The following is a 17,386-nucleotide window of genomic DNA, read 5'->3' on the forward strand; positions in this document are numbered from 1 at the left end:
AAGACTATGGTGAGTGCTCAAGCAGGAGATAATGATGGCTAGAGGTAGTGGGGCTGCACTGGCAATGGATTTAAAATGTACTTGGGCTTCCCTGGTGGCACAGTGGTTGAGAGTCCACCTGCCGACGCAGGGGACACGGGTTCGTGCCCTGGTCCAGGAAGATCCCACATGCCGTGGAGCGGCTGGGCCCGTGACCCATGGCTGCTGAGCCTGTGTGTCCAGAGCCTGTGCACTGCAATGGGAGAGGCCACAACAGTGAGAGGCCTGCGTACTGCCAAAAAAAAATATATATATATATATATATATATATATATATATATATACTTATATGGTAGAGGAGATTACACTTAGAGGACATTTGGATATAGAGGTTAAAAAAGAGTAGGAGGTAAAAGAAACACCTGAGTTGTTTTCGTTGATGACTGGGCGTCAAGATAGAAAATATTACAAGAAAATTAGGCTTTCCAGGTAGAAAAGAATGTGTTTAGGTTTAGATAGGATGGATTTGAGGTGTTATGAAAGATTTAGGTAGAATTTTGCAGTGGACCATTTTGGATTTATAGCTCTGGAATTCGGGAAAAGGTTAGATTAGAGATACACTTTGGGAGTCACATCTAAATTAGTAGGAATTGTGGTTCAGGAGTGTTTCTCCTGCACAAAGTGTTGTGAGTTAGCTTTCTCCTTGCCTTTGTTATTCTGCTCACTGAAAGTGAGACAATGATTTCATGAAATCTCACTACTGAATAATATTATCCAATAGAAGTTTTGGTATGATAGAAACATTCCATATTGCCACTCTCAAAACAGAATTCAATAGCCATAAGTGTATACTGAGCACTTGAAATGCGGTAAATGTGATCGAGGAACTCAATTTCAAATTAAATTAAATTTTAATGAATTTAATGTTTCATAGTCATATGTGGCCCTGTGTGGCCAGGTGTCCCTTTTTATTGGATGGTATACCTAGAGAATGGACAGAGGAGAAAAGCACAGTGGATAATCCTGGTGGGTATAGTAACTAAGAATTAGGGTATAGGTGATACATTTTAGTGGGTGGAGGAAAGATGATACTAGATAAAATATGGGTACTTATGTATATTGCCAGCATTTCCCCATATCAAGAACATGGCAGGTAGGATTGCAAGACATGGTAAGCCATACATGCAGATAGAGATTTGGATGTAGGAAAAAATAATATTTATTAATATTTTTGTGTTAGATAAAGTACTATATCTTCCAGGTTTGGAATCATTGCTCTAAAAATTAATTGCTTTTATCCTGCATATTCACATGGGGAAGAAACTTATTAAATATGATATGGTATAGTAGTTAAAAGTCATATTAGCAGAATGACTCTGTGAAAGATTCTTGATTTATCTGTGTCTTTGTCATTCAACTAAGTATGAACCCCAGGTTAATACTGGGTTTGTTTTAAGATTTAAATCACAGCAAACACTTAGAAAACTGCCTTGAATCTACTGAAGAGTTAATGCATGTTGTTATCATTAACCTTAAAAGTAAAGTCAGAGAAACGTTTTTAATTGAGTCTATTTTGAAATCTTAATAAAAAAAGAGCATTCTATGGATTGGCCTTACTGATTGATATATCCCTAAACTCATTCAATGTTGTGTTATTTTACATAGAAACGTTTTGCATATAAGATCATCAGTTTCTTTGCATTAATCTTTTTTATGATGAGGAAATATTTTATCAAAAGAAAGTTTACAGTAGTTTTATTATTTCTATGAGATAGAATTAGTATCTTTAGTTAATTTTCTTCTATTAGCAACTCAAATGTTTTTTTTTCTTTAAATATTTTTATGTTTACAATTTCAACTATTATTCACACCAATTCCTTTTTGTCATTTCTTTGAGCTTACATTGGATAAGATGAAAAATAATTATATGGTTCCAGACTTGGTAAAAACAAAAATGCTATAAAGGAGAAAGATAATCTTTTAAAACATTTCCATAACGATGCCTTTCTTGTCTTTGCTTACCTTTGTATTTCAGAGATTCAGGATTATCCTACCAAAATGTTTTGTCTCCCTACATTTAAAAAATAATTGAAATTTTATTAATTAAGTATTTGTTTAAAAATATGATTCTCCATTTCCTGGAAACTCCAGAAATCTGAAAATACCAATAGTACAATTTTCTCTTTCTTATTCATTTTAACAGCAATTCCGGAATTTGTAACACAAGTGAATGTTGCCTTGGAAGCCTTAAGTAAAAACTCTTTGGATGTGTTTGATGATAATCAGTTTGTGGACATCTCAAAAAAGATCTATGATACAATTCATGATATCAGATGTTCAGTCATGATGATTCGGGTAAGTTTGCTTTACCTTCTATTGAATTATCTTAACACTTTTCACCATCTGGTATGCCTGGAATGATTGCAAGAAATGTTTTATTTCTATGCCATAATGTCAATGCTAAAATCCATTAGAACTTTAGAAATTCGTATGTATCCCCAAAATCAGATATACTGTCACAAACAACACTTTTACTTATGTATATGGTTGTAACTTATGCAAATGAGCACATTTAACTGCCACATGTGCAGAAATGATAGAATTCATTGTGTGCAGGATTTGCTGAAGTGTCACATAGCATATCAAAAGCCAAAGAACAATACATAAAGTAATTTACTTTCTTTTCTTGAGCAGAAAGGAGAGGATCTTTCTCATCACTACTGAAATTTATAGAAAAATGGAATTAAAACAAGGTATTTCTATGGCTGAACCCTCTCACACTAGATCATAGAATCAGAGTGTTTTGTAAGAAATCTCACTTGTAACTGCCAGAAACAAGAAATGTTTGAGAGTTGTCTATTTGGGAGAATATATACCATCTTCCTGAGTGTGAAAGTGAGTCGTTTGTTGTGGGCACACCTCAGAATTATCTTACCTTAGGGAAACAAAATCCAGTTTATCCACCTATTCACCCTTGGTTAAAGGCCACCTCTCTTCAGAGGTGTTACCAGAGCCTCCTGCAGGGCCAATCAAGCTCTTGTGGCCAAAAAATCCACCCTGAGGCAGAGTAAAGGAAAGAAGAATCAGTAAGACTGGTGAGTGCAATTTGTAAGTATGAGTAGAGTTCAATTTGAAGGCCTCTGGAATTAACTGTTAGTAAGACTGTGAGATAGAATTGGATGTACTGAGGAGATAAGGATAGAGCATCAGTAGTATCTGACAGGTCTGAATGTCATAGGTTCATGGAGCAGTTCATAGAAATGGAGCCAACTGAGGACCTTGTAGGGAAAAGAGCCAACAGAAGTAGAGGAGCCTGGAAGGGCAGATGGATGCTTATGGAAGAAATTGTAAGAGAAAGTCTAGAGGTGTCAAGACATGGGATCTAGTACTTCAGAGCTTGGGAAAACCTGCAAGCAAGCCAGTTATACAGAGAGAAACCTCAATATATATTTATGAACAGCCTAGAAGTATTTGTTTATATGTGACTGGGAATAGTGGTACTGTACTAGTACTATATCTGAACTGCAAAGTACCTTTGCCAAATAGTTTCTTCTTCTAACAAAAGTTTTTATTCCTTACCTATGTGGACTAGGTGACTAGTGGGCTAGTATTAATTCAGAGCTGGATAGGTGGAACCAGGAGGGAAACACTGAAAGTATGAAGAAGGCACATAAACTTCAGGGGGTAGCTTTACAAGAGTGAAAGCCCCACATTTCCAGTATCTCTTGGTGGATATTTGAGAAGATACACCAGTGAAATAGCATAGGTGAACCAGGGCGGGGAATGCATTTTGTTTTTTGTTTTGATTTTTTCTGCAAAAGCTATCTAGGGACAAAAGTCTTATAACCTCTCCCACTTGAATATTCTAGTATTTAAAATTTTTCTTATTATCAAAATAACTTACTTATAACAAACTAAATTGTCTTGCCATTATTTCTATATATCCCTCATATGCAATAGTCATCTTTAGGGCAGGAGAACAATTTATTATAATTATTAACAGCCTTAGAGGGCAGTAATTTTTCCCTATAGTCATCTCTTTTTCAAGGTAAATGCTTCAATTTCTTTTAACTTTTCCTCATAGAAATAATTTAGTATTTTGTGTTCTTTACTAGTCCTTATTTAACTTTTCAACAAACTTCTCAAATGAGACTATCAAAAAGCATACTCTAATTAGAGCCTGCCCGATGTCAAATGAAGTGGAAGATGTATTCTTACATTACTGCTATTAATACAGCCAACTACTGTTAGTCTATTTTTTCCCCTCTTAAACACCATGATTATTGGATAGACAATAATTTTTTTTTGTTTTTATTTTTTATACTGTCGTTTCCTGTATATCCCTTCTCCATTTTGATTTGATGTGTTTGCTCTTGGCCCCAAATCCTAATGCTATTAAACTTCATTATATTTTTAAATGATTCTTCATGTAATTTATCAGGTTGTTTTTAATTTTGGTTGGTGACCATACCTAAATTAGTATTAGTTAGAAATATGAGATTATAATCTTAGTTCCTTCATCTAGATTACAAATAAAAATATTAAATTATATTGGCCCTTAATCCCTGTTGGATAGCTCCAGTTAAGTGCATTAGTGTTAAGATCCCTTAGAATCTGATATTCCAGCCAGCTGAGAACATACTGGTAAGTGATCGGTTTGAAAGAATGTTTTGTTTTGTTTTTTTTGCGGTACGCGGGCCTCTCACTGCTGTGGCCTCTCCCGCTACGGAGCACAGGCTCCGGATGCACAGGCTCAGCGGACATGGCTCACGGGCCCAGCCACTCCGCGGCATGTGGGATCCTCCCGGACCGGGGCACGAACCCGTGTCCCCTGCATTGGCAGGCGAACTCTCAACCACTGCGCCACCAGGGAAGCCCTGAAATAATGTTTTTTTGAATGTTGAGGTGAAGATCTCTTTCTTCAAACACGTTTTATGGCCAAAAAAAAAAAAAAAAAAAAACAGATAAAAGCAGAGATCCTGTGCTTGAAACCAGGCAGGATAGTCTAGAGGCCCATTATCTGTGTCCCTACACCCCCAGTCTCCTAGACAGCTGCTAGGGGCACCTGTATAGCACTTCTGCAGTGATTCCTTGGAGGATGACCCATAAACCTTTGTACTTAACTGCTAATTTGATTATAGTACGAAAATAGAAGTCTAACTCAGGTGTAATTAATGAAAATCTTGTTTTTTTTTTCCTTTGAGGACTGTCCCTTTATCATAGAAGATAATAAAATTGATCTGGTATAATCTTCTCTTTAAGAGGTCAGATGTAATGCTGACCAATATCCTGAACTTAGAACTGCAAAACTTTATTTAGAGTATCTAGAGAGTGTCAACATTAAGGCAATACATGTATAATTATGCAAGTTCAGGGAAGGCTAAGCTATGCTCTTGAGAATGTGTGTGAGTGTTACAGAATCCAGTCTTGTACCTGAATTTTCATGAGTGTTCTTCAGTGCTCTGGAGATGATAAAATACTAACTTAAGATCATAGCCTGATATTTTATAGTTTTACAAAAAAATATGATTATACCGGTCTTTAATATTTATTTTGATGAATAACTATGTTTGCCATTGTTTAGATTATTTTTAAAATTTCTGAATCAAATACTGTGACATTTACTATTATCTCCACTGGATTCAGTGTATGGACAATTGAGTTTGTAGAATCTCATTCTTAACCTTGGAGAGTAGGAAGTATTAATATTTTTTATCTGTTTGGTGTTTAATATCTATGTGTAAATTTTACAGTGATTAAGAGCTGTATGGTCAGGCCACTTAAGGGGACTGTTCTTTTGTTCTCTGTACCTCCCCTGCCCGACCAGTGCCTGCTTCATCTATATCTTATGCATATGACTGACTTTCCTACATAGTTGCCCCAGGCCCCAGCTAGTGATTGTTATTATTAAAGGGGGCTGTGAAGGGCATTCCCCTCTGCTGGTTTCCCTGGTAACTAAATGAGCCCACCTGTAATCAATTCCCCTGTAACTGGCAAACTCCCCTTTCTCCGGGAGTGAAGACCGCTGCCATGTCCTGCCCAGCGTCTGAAGTACACGGTGGGGTGTCACTCCAGGACCTTGCTTCAGACGTGTAAGCTCCCCCATCCATTAAACCACTGATGTCTCTGTTGCTGACTCCCAGCTCTTTCTTCAGTCTTGAAGCTGGGCAAGCACAGGACTTGTAGGCCTGTGCGGTGCAGCCCAGCAAGAACCCTAATAATATAATGGTTAAAACTAAAGCAAGTAACAAATCTCACTTAGCTTCAGTTTCCTCCTTTGTAAAAGGAACTTGGTATTATACCTACTTTAAAAGATTATTATGCTGACAAAATGAGCTAACAGAAATGAAGTACTTAGTAAATAGTAGTCTAATAAGAAGATAGCTTCTATTGCTATTACCACTGTGAATAGAACTAGTACTACTGAAGCCGCCTATGATTTTGTATATCTTGAAGAATGTTAGCTATAGAAGCTGTAGAAATATGCTCATGGAGCAACGTGAAGCTAAAAACCAAAAAGTAACTTGAAAGGGTGAAGTTCAAAGAATTATTATTTTTCTTTCGGTACTGTTTACATTGTATAAGAGGATAGCCATGTTTATTAGCATTGGGTATCTGAATTATAGTTGATTTAATGAAATTTTTGCTTTTGAACCCATATTACTTTAAGCTAGCATTATAATTCTGCATATTGTTTTTCTTAACCTCTTGAACCATACAAGGAGGCTTAGTGGCTCATCTTTTTGGTAAAAGGTGCTTAACCAGAAATAGAGGAAATTTGATAAGGATGGCATAAGTGAATTGTGAGAGACTAGCATGGGTGGCCAGAAGTGAAATACTCTCAAAGAGAGGAAAAGATTCAGCAAAAATTCATCCTGTAACAGGTGTTCAGAATGTAGACTTTCATATGTTTTCTTTGTGAATTTTCACATGTGACTTATCAAAAGTTCTCTGAGAATACAAAGAACTTTCCAAAGACGAATGTGAAGATTTTCAGGACCATCATAAATTTAGATTTTCTGTGTTAGTTTTCTAACTTTATGTTTCAGGGAAGAGGAACATATTTTGGATATCTCACTTGGTGGAAATTAATTTTTGATAAAACAAAAATAAAATAAATATAAAAACATTTACATGTCCCAGTTTACATGGACCATCTTTACATGAATCATTTAAATGGATTCTAGAATTGGAACATAGTTTAATATACAACTTCAGCTTATATAGCCAGAAAAACCTTTTGTGTCCAATTCTACTGTGTGTATAGAAGTGGATAGTTTTATAGCTTTTACTGGAATAATATATAATTTTTAAAATTTAAATTACTTGCACTGTCATGATTTCTTTGCACTTCTTTCATTGTCCACCGTAGTGTCTTTTGTTCAAGACCTCAAAAATTTTTTTCTTTATATGTCTTCTGGACTGAGCTGCTGTTTTTCTCTTTGAAGTCTCACTCAAACTGCCAGAGAGAAAGGCTATGGTGGGGTCAGTTAGAAGCTAACCAGTGTAGAATATTATCTTGTACAATTAGAACTGTGTAATGCAATTTGGAAATGAAGAAATAGTGAAAAAAAATACTGTGTAAAATCAAGACATGCATTGAAGTCCCTGTTTTACATTACCACTTAACATTGTTATTTTACATGATATCATTAGTTTCTTCGCTGTGGAGGGAAATGAAAGCATACCATTAAATTACTACTTTTACCTAGTAAAGTAGCTTTAAAATTGTACTTAAAATGAAAGACAAAACACTGTTCCCTAAGATTAGGAACAAAGTGAGAATGTCCATTTTCCAAAGCAGTGCAATGTTATGGATGTTCTGGCTGGAACAGTAAATCAATAACCATAATAATATTAATAATAATAATATAATAAATAAAAAGTATATTGGTTACAAAGGAAAAAGTGAAACTGTCTAGATTGGTAAATTATATTCTCAACTACATTGAAAATCCTAAAAAATAAATTTATAACAACAAAAAAACCCATTCCAGTAGAACTGATAAATAAGTTTAGATGACAGAATACAGGATCACAGAATACAAGGTCAGTATACAAAAAACAATTATATAATGGGAGCAAGGGAAAAATAAAAGTAAGGGCAAAATTAATGAAATAAGAAAAGTACAATAGGGACTTCCCTGGTCCTCCAGTGGTTAAGACTCGGCGCTTCCACTGCAGGGGGCGCAAGTTTGATCCCTGGTCAGGGAACTAGGATCCTGCATGCCACAGGGTGCAGCCAAAAAAAAAAAAGAAAAGTACAATAGAGAAATACAATGAAACTCAAAGTATATTTTTCTATATAGTAGTAACTAACAACTAGAAAATATATCTTTTAAAAGTACAGTATATTTCAGCATTAAAAATAAAATAAACTTAGTGATAAATCTAACAAAGACGTATATGATCTAAACTCTGAAAATTATAAAAATTTCAATTTTACAAATATTCAAAAATATTACTAAGAAAAACTAAAATCACTTAAATATTTGGAGTTTATCATATTTATGGACTGGGAGACTCCATATTGCTAAAGGTGTCAATTTTCCCCAAATTGATTTTTTTTTTCCTGCTGTGTTAGGTCTTTGTTGCTGCATGTAGGCTTTCTCTAGTTGCAGTGAGCGGGGGCTACTCTTTGTTGTGGTGTGTGGACTTCTCACTGCGGTGGCTTCTCTTGTTGCGGAGCATGGACTCTAGGCGCAAGGGATTCAGTAGTTGCAGCACATGGGCCCAGTAGTTGTGGCTTGTGAGCTCTAGAGTGCACGCTCAGTAGTTGTGGTGCACGGGCTTTGTTGCTCCGAGGCATGTGGGATCTTCCCAGACTGGGGATTGAACCCGTGCCCCCTGCATTGGCAGGTGGATTCTTAACCACTGTACCACCAGGGAAGTCCCCCAAAATTGATTTTAGATTTAATGATGTCCCAAACAAATTCTCAGCAGACTTTTATGAAGACTAATAGTCCAAGGTGGTTACATGGGTGTATACATTTATCAAAACTCAAAAAAACTGTACACATAAAATTATATGTAAATTATATTGATAAAGTTAATTTAATAAAATAATGTTTTACCCAGTAGCCAACACCTTAGAAAACAGGCAGTTTTAATTAGATAAAGTTCCACCAAACTGTATTAATTAGGACTAATTAGAAAGGTCTGCATGGACTTCTGAAACTGCTAACATTTTGAATATTATAAAATTAATACCTTTCTACTTTATAACTGGCTGCTTACCAAATATTTCTAATGCATGACTCCTCTTTTGTTGATTTTTATTCCCTATATTTGTGACTCATTACTTATTATCTTAGATCAGGGGTTGGCAAACGTACGGCCTTAGGGCCAAATTTAGCCCACCATCTGTTTTGTATGGTCTTTGGGTGAAGAATGATTTTAATATTTTTAGATGGTTGAAAAATTTGTAAGAAGAACTTCTGAAATGTGAAAATTATATGAAATTCTAATTTTAGGAGTACAGACACACCCATATATTATACCTTGCTCTTTGTGCTACAGCAGAAACTGTGTGGCTCACAAAGCCTAAAACATTTACTATTTGGCTCATTACAGAGTAAGTTTTCTCACCCTTGTTTTAGATAGTCTGTTTTGACTGTTTACCAAAATCTTGAATGACTTGCCCAAGGATCCAATCACTCCTTTATTAGTTTTCCCTTATAAATCCAATTGTCCAAAACATTTGAATATTAGAATTGTTTTTCCTTCCAAGTTCCTTGAATCATGTGACCACCTAGAACAACTTCTGCTAATTCTTCCTATTCCCAGGGGAAGGGATGAATAGGAAGTGTCCCAGCCTCCTTTCTCCATCCTCCTTTTTACCCTGAGGGCTTCCACGCCTTAGGTGCTCAAATTTTCTTACCTTTTCTTTTGTAGTTTGAGCTATCTGTGCTTCTTTCTTTGAAAATTTTACATTCCTGCCCTACTATTTTTCAGAGAGAGAGTCCTTTAATTACTAGGACTCACCCTTCTCTAAAAGCTGAATGGAAAATTTTTTTTGCATTCTGCTTGGTATTTTCATTCAGCAGATAAAATTAAAGTTTAGCTTAGCCTTTGATTATCACACATTTTGAAATTCAGTTTTTGAGACTTACATGATGTTGAAATTCATCAACTTTATTCAACTTATTACTTATTACTTCTTTTTTTTTGTTATAGTAGTAACAAATTTGTCCAAAGATTATTGGATTGCAAATGAATTTTCATAAAATAAGTACTTGCTGAGTGAATTTAAACATGCAGTGAATTAGGGTAAGTGTATGTCTTGGTTTCCTTAGGACAGATTTGGATTATCCCCCTTTTCACTCTCGAAAGTATCAAATTTGGACGATATATTGTTATGTTCACTCTAGTTTCTGGGTTCTGATTATGCTGCTTGAGGCCCCATGTTGCACCATTTTTATCCACCAGACTGTGTTCCACAGTGCCTGGGCACTAATGATCACAGTTCTTTATCAAGCCAGGTTTTCCAACATTTTCTTTCCATAGGCCTAACTGCTATCAAATGTTCCCTTCCACTCTTCATGCTCTGCAGACCCTTTGTTGACTGTGGAGAATCTATTCAAGCACCATTCACATTTATTTAACATTCAAGAATTTACACCTTTTCTTTTTTCAGTGGAAAGCAGATTTCCTGAATTCATCTCAGTCACTCTACCTTCTCACCGGAGTCTTGCCAGGGAATACCAACTAAAGCACTTTGTCCTTTTTGGAAATGATATGACTCCTTTATAGTGTCAGAACCAGTTTGTAGAGAAGCCAATTTCCAGCGGGCTTTCTAAAGGAATTTAATAAAAGACGTGCAGCAGAGTAACCTTAGCTTTATATGCAGATTTAAATCAGACATTACTGGGAAGAATTCTGTAGTGAGGCTCTTGCTGTTTCCTCTGAAAACAAATAGTTTAAGGCAAGGAAAAGCAGAATCGCCTGCTAGCACTGGTCAGCAAGAGGTGAGACTGTATGCTCTCAGTGCACTTAATGACCTTCCTCATGTGTGCACCATTTGAAGAGACTTTTGACTAAGGGAACAGAGGTGACTAGAGTAGGAAAAAGTGTTCATTGAGAAACCTGTTGGTTAAGCTACAAAGCAGCACCAGTCAGTGATCTCTGTTGCTCATGCAGGGAGAGAGATGTTCAGCTTGAAGTCATTCTGAGAAGTGCTCTTTCACCAGAGGGTCAGAGCCGTGGACTGGCAGGAGAGTCCATGGTCCAAAAGGGCTTTGATGCAGACTAGCCTTGCACTCAGGGAACTCTACACAAGTGCTATGCAGAGCCTCTGATTCAGAGTAGCTGAGTTTAAGGAGCCAAGCATCTCTCTTTGAAAGTACCTTCAGGGGAAATAGCTAGCACTGTGAATAGAAAAATAATATGGGGAGGATGGGAGGATGCTGAGTTGTGGAGTCTTAAGGGATTTTTTTTTATCGTTTGTTTCTGGTAAGTTAATTATTAAATAATTTATTTCAATTTTTATAACTAAACTTGCATTAGTAATTAAATAAATTAGTAAATATATTAAGCATTAAATCTAATAATACGTTTTTATTATTTTCTATTTTGTTTTCATCCTAAAAACTCTTACAGGGGGCTGATCGCTTAACTCAAGTGAAATGTTTGGCTGCCCACATTTCAAAAGTAACTTTTGAAATGTTGAATAAGCCTTCTAGAGAAAAAAAGTCTGAAAGATACAATTTATGAAGTGATGACTTTTAGGAAACAGACTTTGGCATAACTCATAGTAGGACGGATATTGAGACTTTTGTATTTCCACTATCCGTAAAGTAAATGATGGAGTTTAAAAGGGAGAAATATTCTGGAGCCTGATAGCAAAGGTCAGGAAGTGAAGTGAGGCTTTTGAGGTCACACAGTGATGGGGAAGTAACAGGATAAGATCCAGAGTCTTTGAGCACCTGGTTCAGGACATTTTCCTTTACCTCGGGAGAAGGAAACAGACCAGTGTTGTTATGCACTCAACAGGAGCCCTTCTACCTCACTGACTCTCCTTTGTTGATGGGACACTTAGTTATAAACACAGAAATCTCAAGAAACACTTTTGGGGCAATTTGTTGAAGAATACTTACCCTAAGCTCTCTTCCCTGAACATTCAAATTCAGATACATAGACCTCTGACTGTTTCTCCAGTTTGGCAGACATGCCTACACTTCTGGTGTCTTTCCACTTACTGCCCTCTCTAACCATGTGCTTCCTTTCTTTCTTTTTTCTTTTAATTTTTATTGGAGTATAGTTGATTTACAGTGTTACGTTAGTTTCAGGTGTACCGCAAAGTGAATCAGTTGTACATACACATATATCCACTCTTTTTTAGATTATTTTCTCATATAGGCCATTACAGAGTATTGAGCCGAGTTCCCTTTGCTATACAGTAGGTCCTTATTAGCTATCTATTTTATATATAGTAGTGTGTATGTGTCAATCCCAATCTCCCAGTTTATCCCTCCCCACCCCCAACCCCCAGTAACTATGTTTGTTTTCTACATATGTAACTCTATTTCTGTTTTGTAAATAAGTTCATTTGTACCCTCTTTTTAGATTCCACATATAAACAATATCATATGATACTTGTCTTTCTCTGCCTGACTTACTTAACTCAGTATGACAATCTCTAGGTCCATTCATGTTGCTGCAGATGGAATTATTTCCATTCTTTTTTATGGCTGAGTAATATTCCATTGTATATATGTACCACATCTTCTTTATCCATTCCTCTGTTGATGGACATTTAAGTTGCTTCCATGTCCTGGCTATTGTAAATAGTGCTGCAATGAACATTGGGGTGCATGTATCTTTTCAAATTATGGTTTTCTCCAGATATATGCCCAGGAGTGGGATTGCTGTATCATATGGTAGCTATATTTTTAATTTTTTAAGGAGCCTCTGTACTGTTCTCCACAGTGGCTGTACCAATTTACATTCCCACCAACAGTGCAAGAGGGTTCCCTTTTCTCTACACCCTCTCCAGCATTTATTGTTTGTAGATTTTTGATGATGGCCATTTTGACCGGTGTGAGGTGGTACCTTATTATAGTTTTGATTTACATTTCTCTAATAATTAGTCACGTTGAGCATCTTTTCATGTGCTTTTAAGTAAAACTGTCACTGTTTGCAGGTGACATGATACTATACATAGAAAATCCTGAAGATGCTACCAGAAAACTACTAGAGCTCATCAATAAATTTGATAAAGTTGCAGGATACAAAATTAATACACATAAATCTCTTGCATTCCTTTAGAGTAACAATGAAATATCAGAAAGAGAAATCAAGGAAACAATCCCGTTTACCATCGCATCAAAAAGAATAAAATGCCTAGGAATAAATCTTCCTAAGGAGGCAAAAGACCTGTACTCTAACCATGTGCTTTCTACAAGAATTGCACAGCAGACTTCTTCAGTTCTGAGTTATCATTACCTTACATAACATCCTGCATAAGCCGTTTAAGAATCATAAATAAAAATAGCATCTTCCACTTCAGCCAGCCTTTATCTTCTTACTGAAGTTTATGTTTACCATGACAAATGGCGTTATATACTTAAGTGCTTATTTATCTATTGCTTTTCTCCCCATACAAGAACATAGGCTATATAAAAGAAGGAATTTTTAGACCTTTAAACTAAAATAAGATGTTAGGCTTTTTCACAGTTAAAGTGATTGATTTGGTTGCCAAATTTGACATTTGTTTGAAATATAATCATTGGACCTCACAGAATTAAGGTCAAGAAAAATGTTACTTTGTTATATTTTATATTACAAAAAGTGATGGATAATAGGAAACTATCTCCATAAATATTTTCACGAAGAATTAAAATTTGCTTGATCTTTGGTTTAAGATAATTTTGAAAGTGCCAATGATCTTTACTAAGTGTTGTACTCTGTGACCACTAATGCTATCACAAATGTACGTACACATCTGTGTCAATGCAATTTATCTCATTATGAGCATCTGTAAAGTAGGATATATGTAGTTGGTTTAAAATGTCCTTTATTTTACCTCATGCTCATGACAAGTTTCCTCTTTAAAAATGATGACAGTTGTAGAACACCCCTGATGTGACTTCTTGATTGTGTGCATTAGCTGCTGAGTTGTGAGAGAAAGAAAGATCCTTGAGGATGGAGTTTGTGGAACTTGCTGAAGTGTATTTTATACACATTATCTTGTATTATCAGTCCCTTGGTGTTATAGACTCTGAAAAAAATCACAAAATTATCCACAAATTTAATGATTAAAATGTGTTTTATACTGTCTTATATTGCAGTGTTTGAAACAGAAATCAGAAATTTAATTAAAGTCATAAAATATAGAAAGATATCATAACAAAAATTATTTCTAATCCTTAAAAATGGCTGTAAAATACATTTAACTAGTGCATAGTGGTCTATATACTACAAAATATAAAAAATAAAACCAGAGTTTTTTTTGTTGTTGTTTATTTGTTTTTTTATACTGCAGGTTCTTATTAGTCATCAGTTTTATACACGTCAGTGTATACGTGTCAGTCCCAATCGCCCAATTCAGCACACCACCATCCCCACCCCACAGCGGTTTTCCCCCTTGGTGTCCATATGTTTGTTCTCTACATCTGTGTCTCAACTTCTGCCCTGCAAACCGGTTCATCTGTACCATTTTTCTAGGTTCCAGATACATGTGTTAAAATACGATATTTGTTTTTCTCTTTCTGACTTACTTCACTCTGTATGACAGTCTCTAGATCCACCCACATCTCAACAAATGACTCAATTTCGTTCTTTTCTATGGCCGAGTAATATTCCATTGTATATATGTACCATATCTTCTTTATCCATTCATCTGTCGATGGGCATTTAGGTTGCTTCCATGACCTGGTTATTGTAAATACTGTTGCAATGAACATTGGGGTGCATGTGTCTTTTTGAATTATGGTTTTCTCTGGGTATATGCCCAGTAGTGGGATTGCTAGGTCATATGGTAATTCTATCTTTAGTTTTTTAAGGAACCTCCATACTGTTCTCCATAGTGGTTGTATCAATTTACATTCCCACCAACAGTGCAAGAGGGTTCCCTTTTCTCCACACCCTCTCCAGCATTTGTTGTTTCTAGAGTTTCTGATGATGCCCATTCTAACAGTATGAGGTGATACCTCATTGTAGTTTTGATTTGTATTTCTCTAATGATTAGCGATGTTGAACAGCTTTTCATGTGCTTCTTGGCCATCTGTCTGTCTTTGGAGAAATGCCTATTTAGGTCTTCTGCCCATTTTGGGATTAGGTTGTTTGTTTCTTTAATATTGAGCTGCATGAGCTGTTGATATATTTTGGAGGTTAATCATTTGTCCATTGATTTGTTTGTGAATATTTTCTCCCATTCTGTGGGTTGTCTTTTCATCTTGTTTATGGTTTCCTTTGCTTTGCAAAAGCTTTGAAGTTTCATTTGGTCCCATTTGTTTATTTTTGTTTTTATTTCCATTACTCTAGGAGGTGCATCAAAAAAGATATTGCTGTGATTTATGTCAAAGAGTGTCCTTCCTATGTTTTCCTCTAAGAGTTTTATAGTGTCCAGTCTTACATGTAGGTCTCAAATCCATTTTGAGTTTATTTTTGTGTATGGTGTTAGGGAGTGTTCTAATTTCATTCTTTTACATGTAGCTGTCCAGTTTTCCCAGCACCACTTATTGAAGAGACTGTCTTTTCTCCATTGTATATCTTTGCCTCCTTTGTCATAGATTAGTTTACCATAGGTATGTGGGTTTATCTCTGGGCTTTCTATCTTGTTCCATTGATCTATATTTCTGGTTTTGTGCCAGTACCATATTGTCTTGATTACTGTAGCTTTGTAGTATATTCTGAAGTCAGGGTGTCTGATTCCCCCAGCTCCATTTTTTTCCCCCAAGACTGCTTTGGCTATTCGGGGTCTTTTTTGTCTCCATACAAATTTTAAGACTTTTTGTTCTAGTTCTGTAAAAAATGCCATTGGTAATTTGATAGGGATTACATTGAATCTGTAGATTTCTTTGGGTAGTATAGCCATTTTCACACTATTGATTCTTCCAGTCCAAGAACATGGTATATCTCTCTATCTGTTGGTATCATCTTTCATTTCTTTCATCAGTGTCTTATAGTTTTCTGCATACAGGTCTTTTGTCTCCCTAGGTAGGTTTATTCCTAGATATTTTATTCTTTCTGTTGCAATGGTAAATGGGAGTGTTTCCATAATTTCTCTTTCAGATTTTTCATCATTCGTGTATAGGAATTCAAGAGATTTCTGTGCATTAATTTTGTATCCTGCAACTTTACCAAATTCATTGATTAGTTTTCTTGTGGCATTTTCAGGATTCTCTATGTATAATGTCATGTCATCTGCAAACAGTGCCACTTTTACTTCTTCTTTTCCAATTTGTATTCCTTTTATTTCTTTTTCTTTTCTGATTGCAGTGGCTAGGAGTTTCAAAACTATGTTGAATAATAGTCGTGAGAGTGGACATCCTTGTCTCATTCCTGATCTTAGAGGAAATGCTTTCAGTTTTTCACCATTGAGAATGATGTTTGCTGTGGGTTTGTCATATATGGCCTTTATTATGTTGAGGAAGGATCCCTCTATGCCCACTTTCTGGAGAGTTTTTTATCATAAATGGGTGTTGAATTTTGTCAAAAGCTTTTTCTGTATCTACTGAGATGATCATATGGTTTTTATTCTTCACTTTATTAATATGGTATATCACATTGATTAATTTGCATATATTGAAGAATCCTTGCATCCCTGGAATAAATCCCACTTGATCAGGGTGTATGATCATTTTAATGTGTTGTTGGAATCTGTTTGCTAGTATTCTGTTGAGGATTTTTGCGTCTATATTCATCTGTGATATTGGTCTGTAATTTTCTATTTTTGTAGTATCTTTGTCTGGTTTTGGTATCAGGGTAATGGTGGCCTCATAGAATTAGTTTGGGTGTGTTCCTTTCTCTGCAATGTTTTGGAAGAGTTTGAGAAGGACGGGTGTTAGCTCTTCTCTAAATGTTTGATAGAATTCACCTGTGAAGCCATCTGGTCCTGGACTTCTGTTTGTTGGAAGATTTTTAATCATGGTTTCAATGTCATTACTTGTGATTGGTCTGTTCCTATTTTCTATTTCTTCCTTGTTTAGTCTTGGAAGGTTATACCTTTCTAAGAATTTGTCCATTTCTTCCAGGTTGTCCATTTTATTGGCATAGAGTTGCTTGTAGTAGTCTCTTAGGATGCTTTGTATTTCTGCGGTGGCTGTTGTAACGTCTCCTGTTTCATTTCTAATTTTATTGATGTGAGTCCTCTCCCTCTCTTTCTCGATGAGTATGGCGAATGGTTCATCAATTTTGTCTATCTTCTCAAAGAACTAGCTTTTAGTTTTATTGATCTTTGCTATTG

General features: G+C 35.7%; 1 protein-coding gene across 1 annotated transcript in view; it reads left to right on the top strand.

Annotated features, from left to right (window-relative positions):
* Positions 1-17,386, top strand: part of CTNNA3 (catenin alpha 3) — a 1,660,471-nt gene that overhangs the window by 1,340,104 nt on the left and 302,981 nt on the right. The window contains exon 13 of the mRNA XM_081238023.1: positions 2,183-2,334. Coding sequence (XP_081094149.1) covers positions 2,183-2,334 — 152 coding nt within the window. The remainder of the gene's footprint in view (positions 1-2,182; positions 2,335-17,386) is intronic.

This window comes from Mesoplodon bidens (assembly GCF_964165515.1).
Source record: "Mesoplodon bidens genome assembly, chromosome: 1".
NCBI classification, from domain to species: Eukaryota; Metazoa; Chordata; class Mammalia; order Artiodactyla; family Ziphiidae; genus Mesoplodon; species Mesoplodon bidens.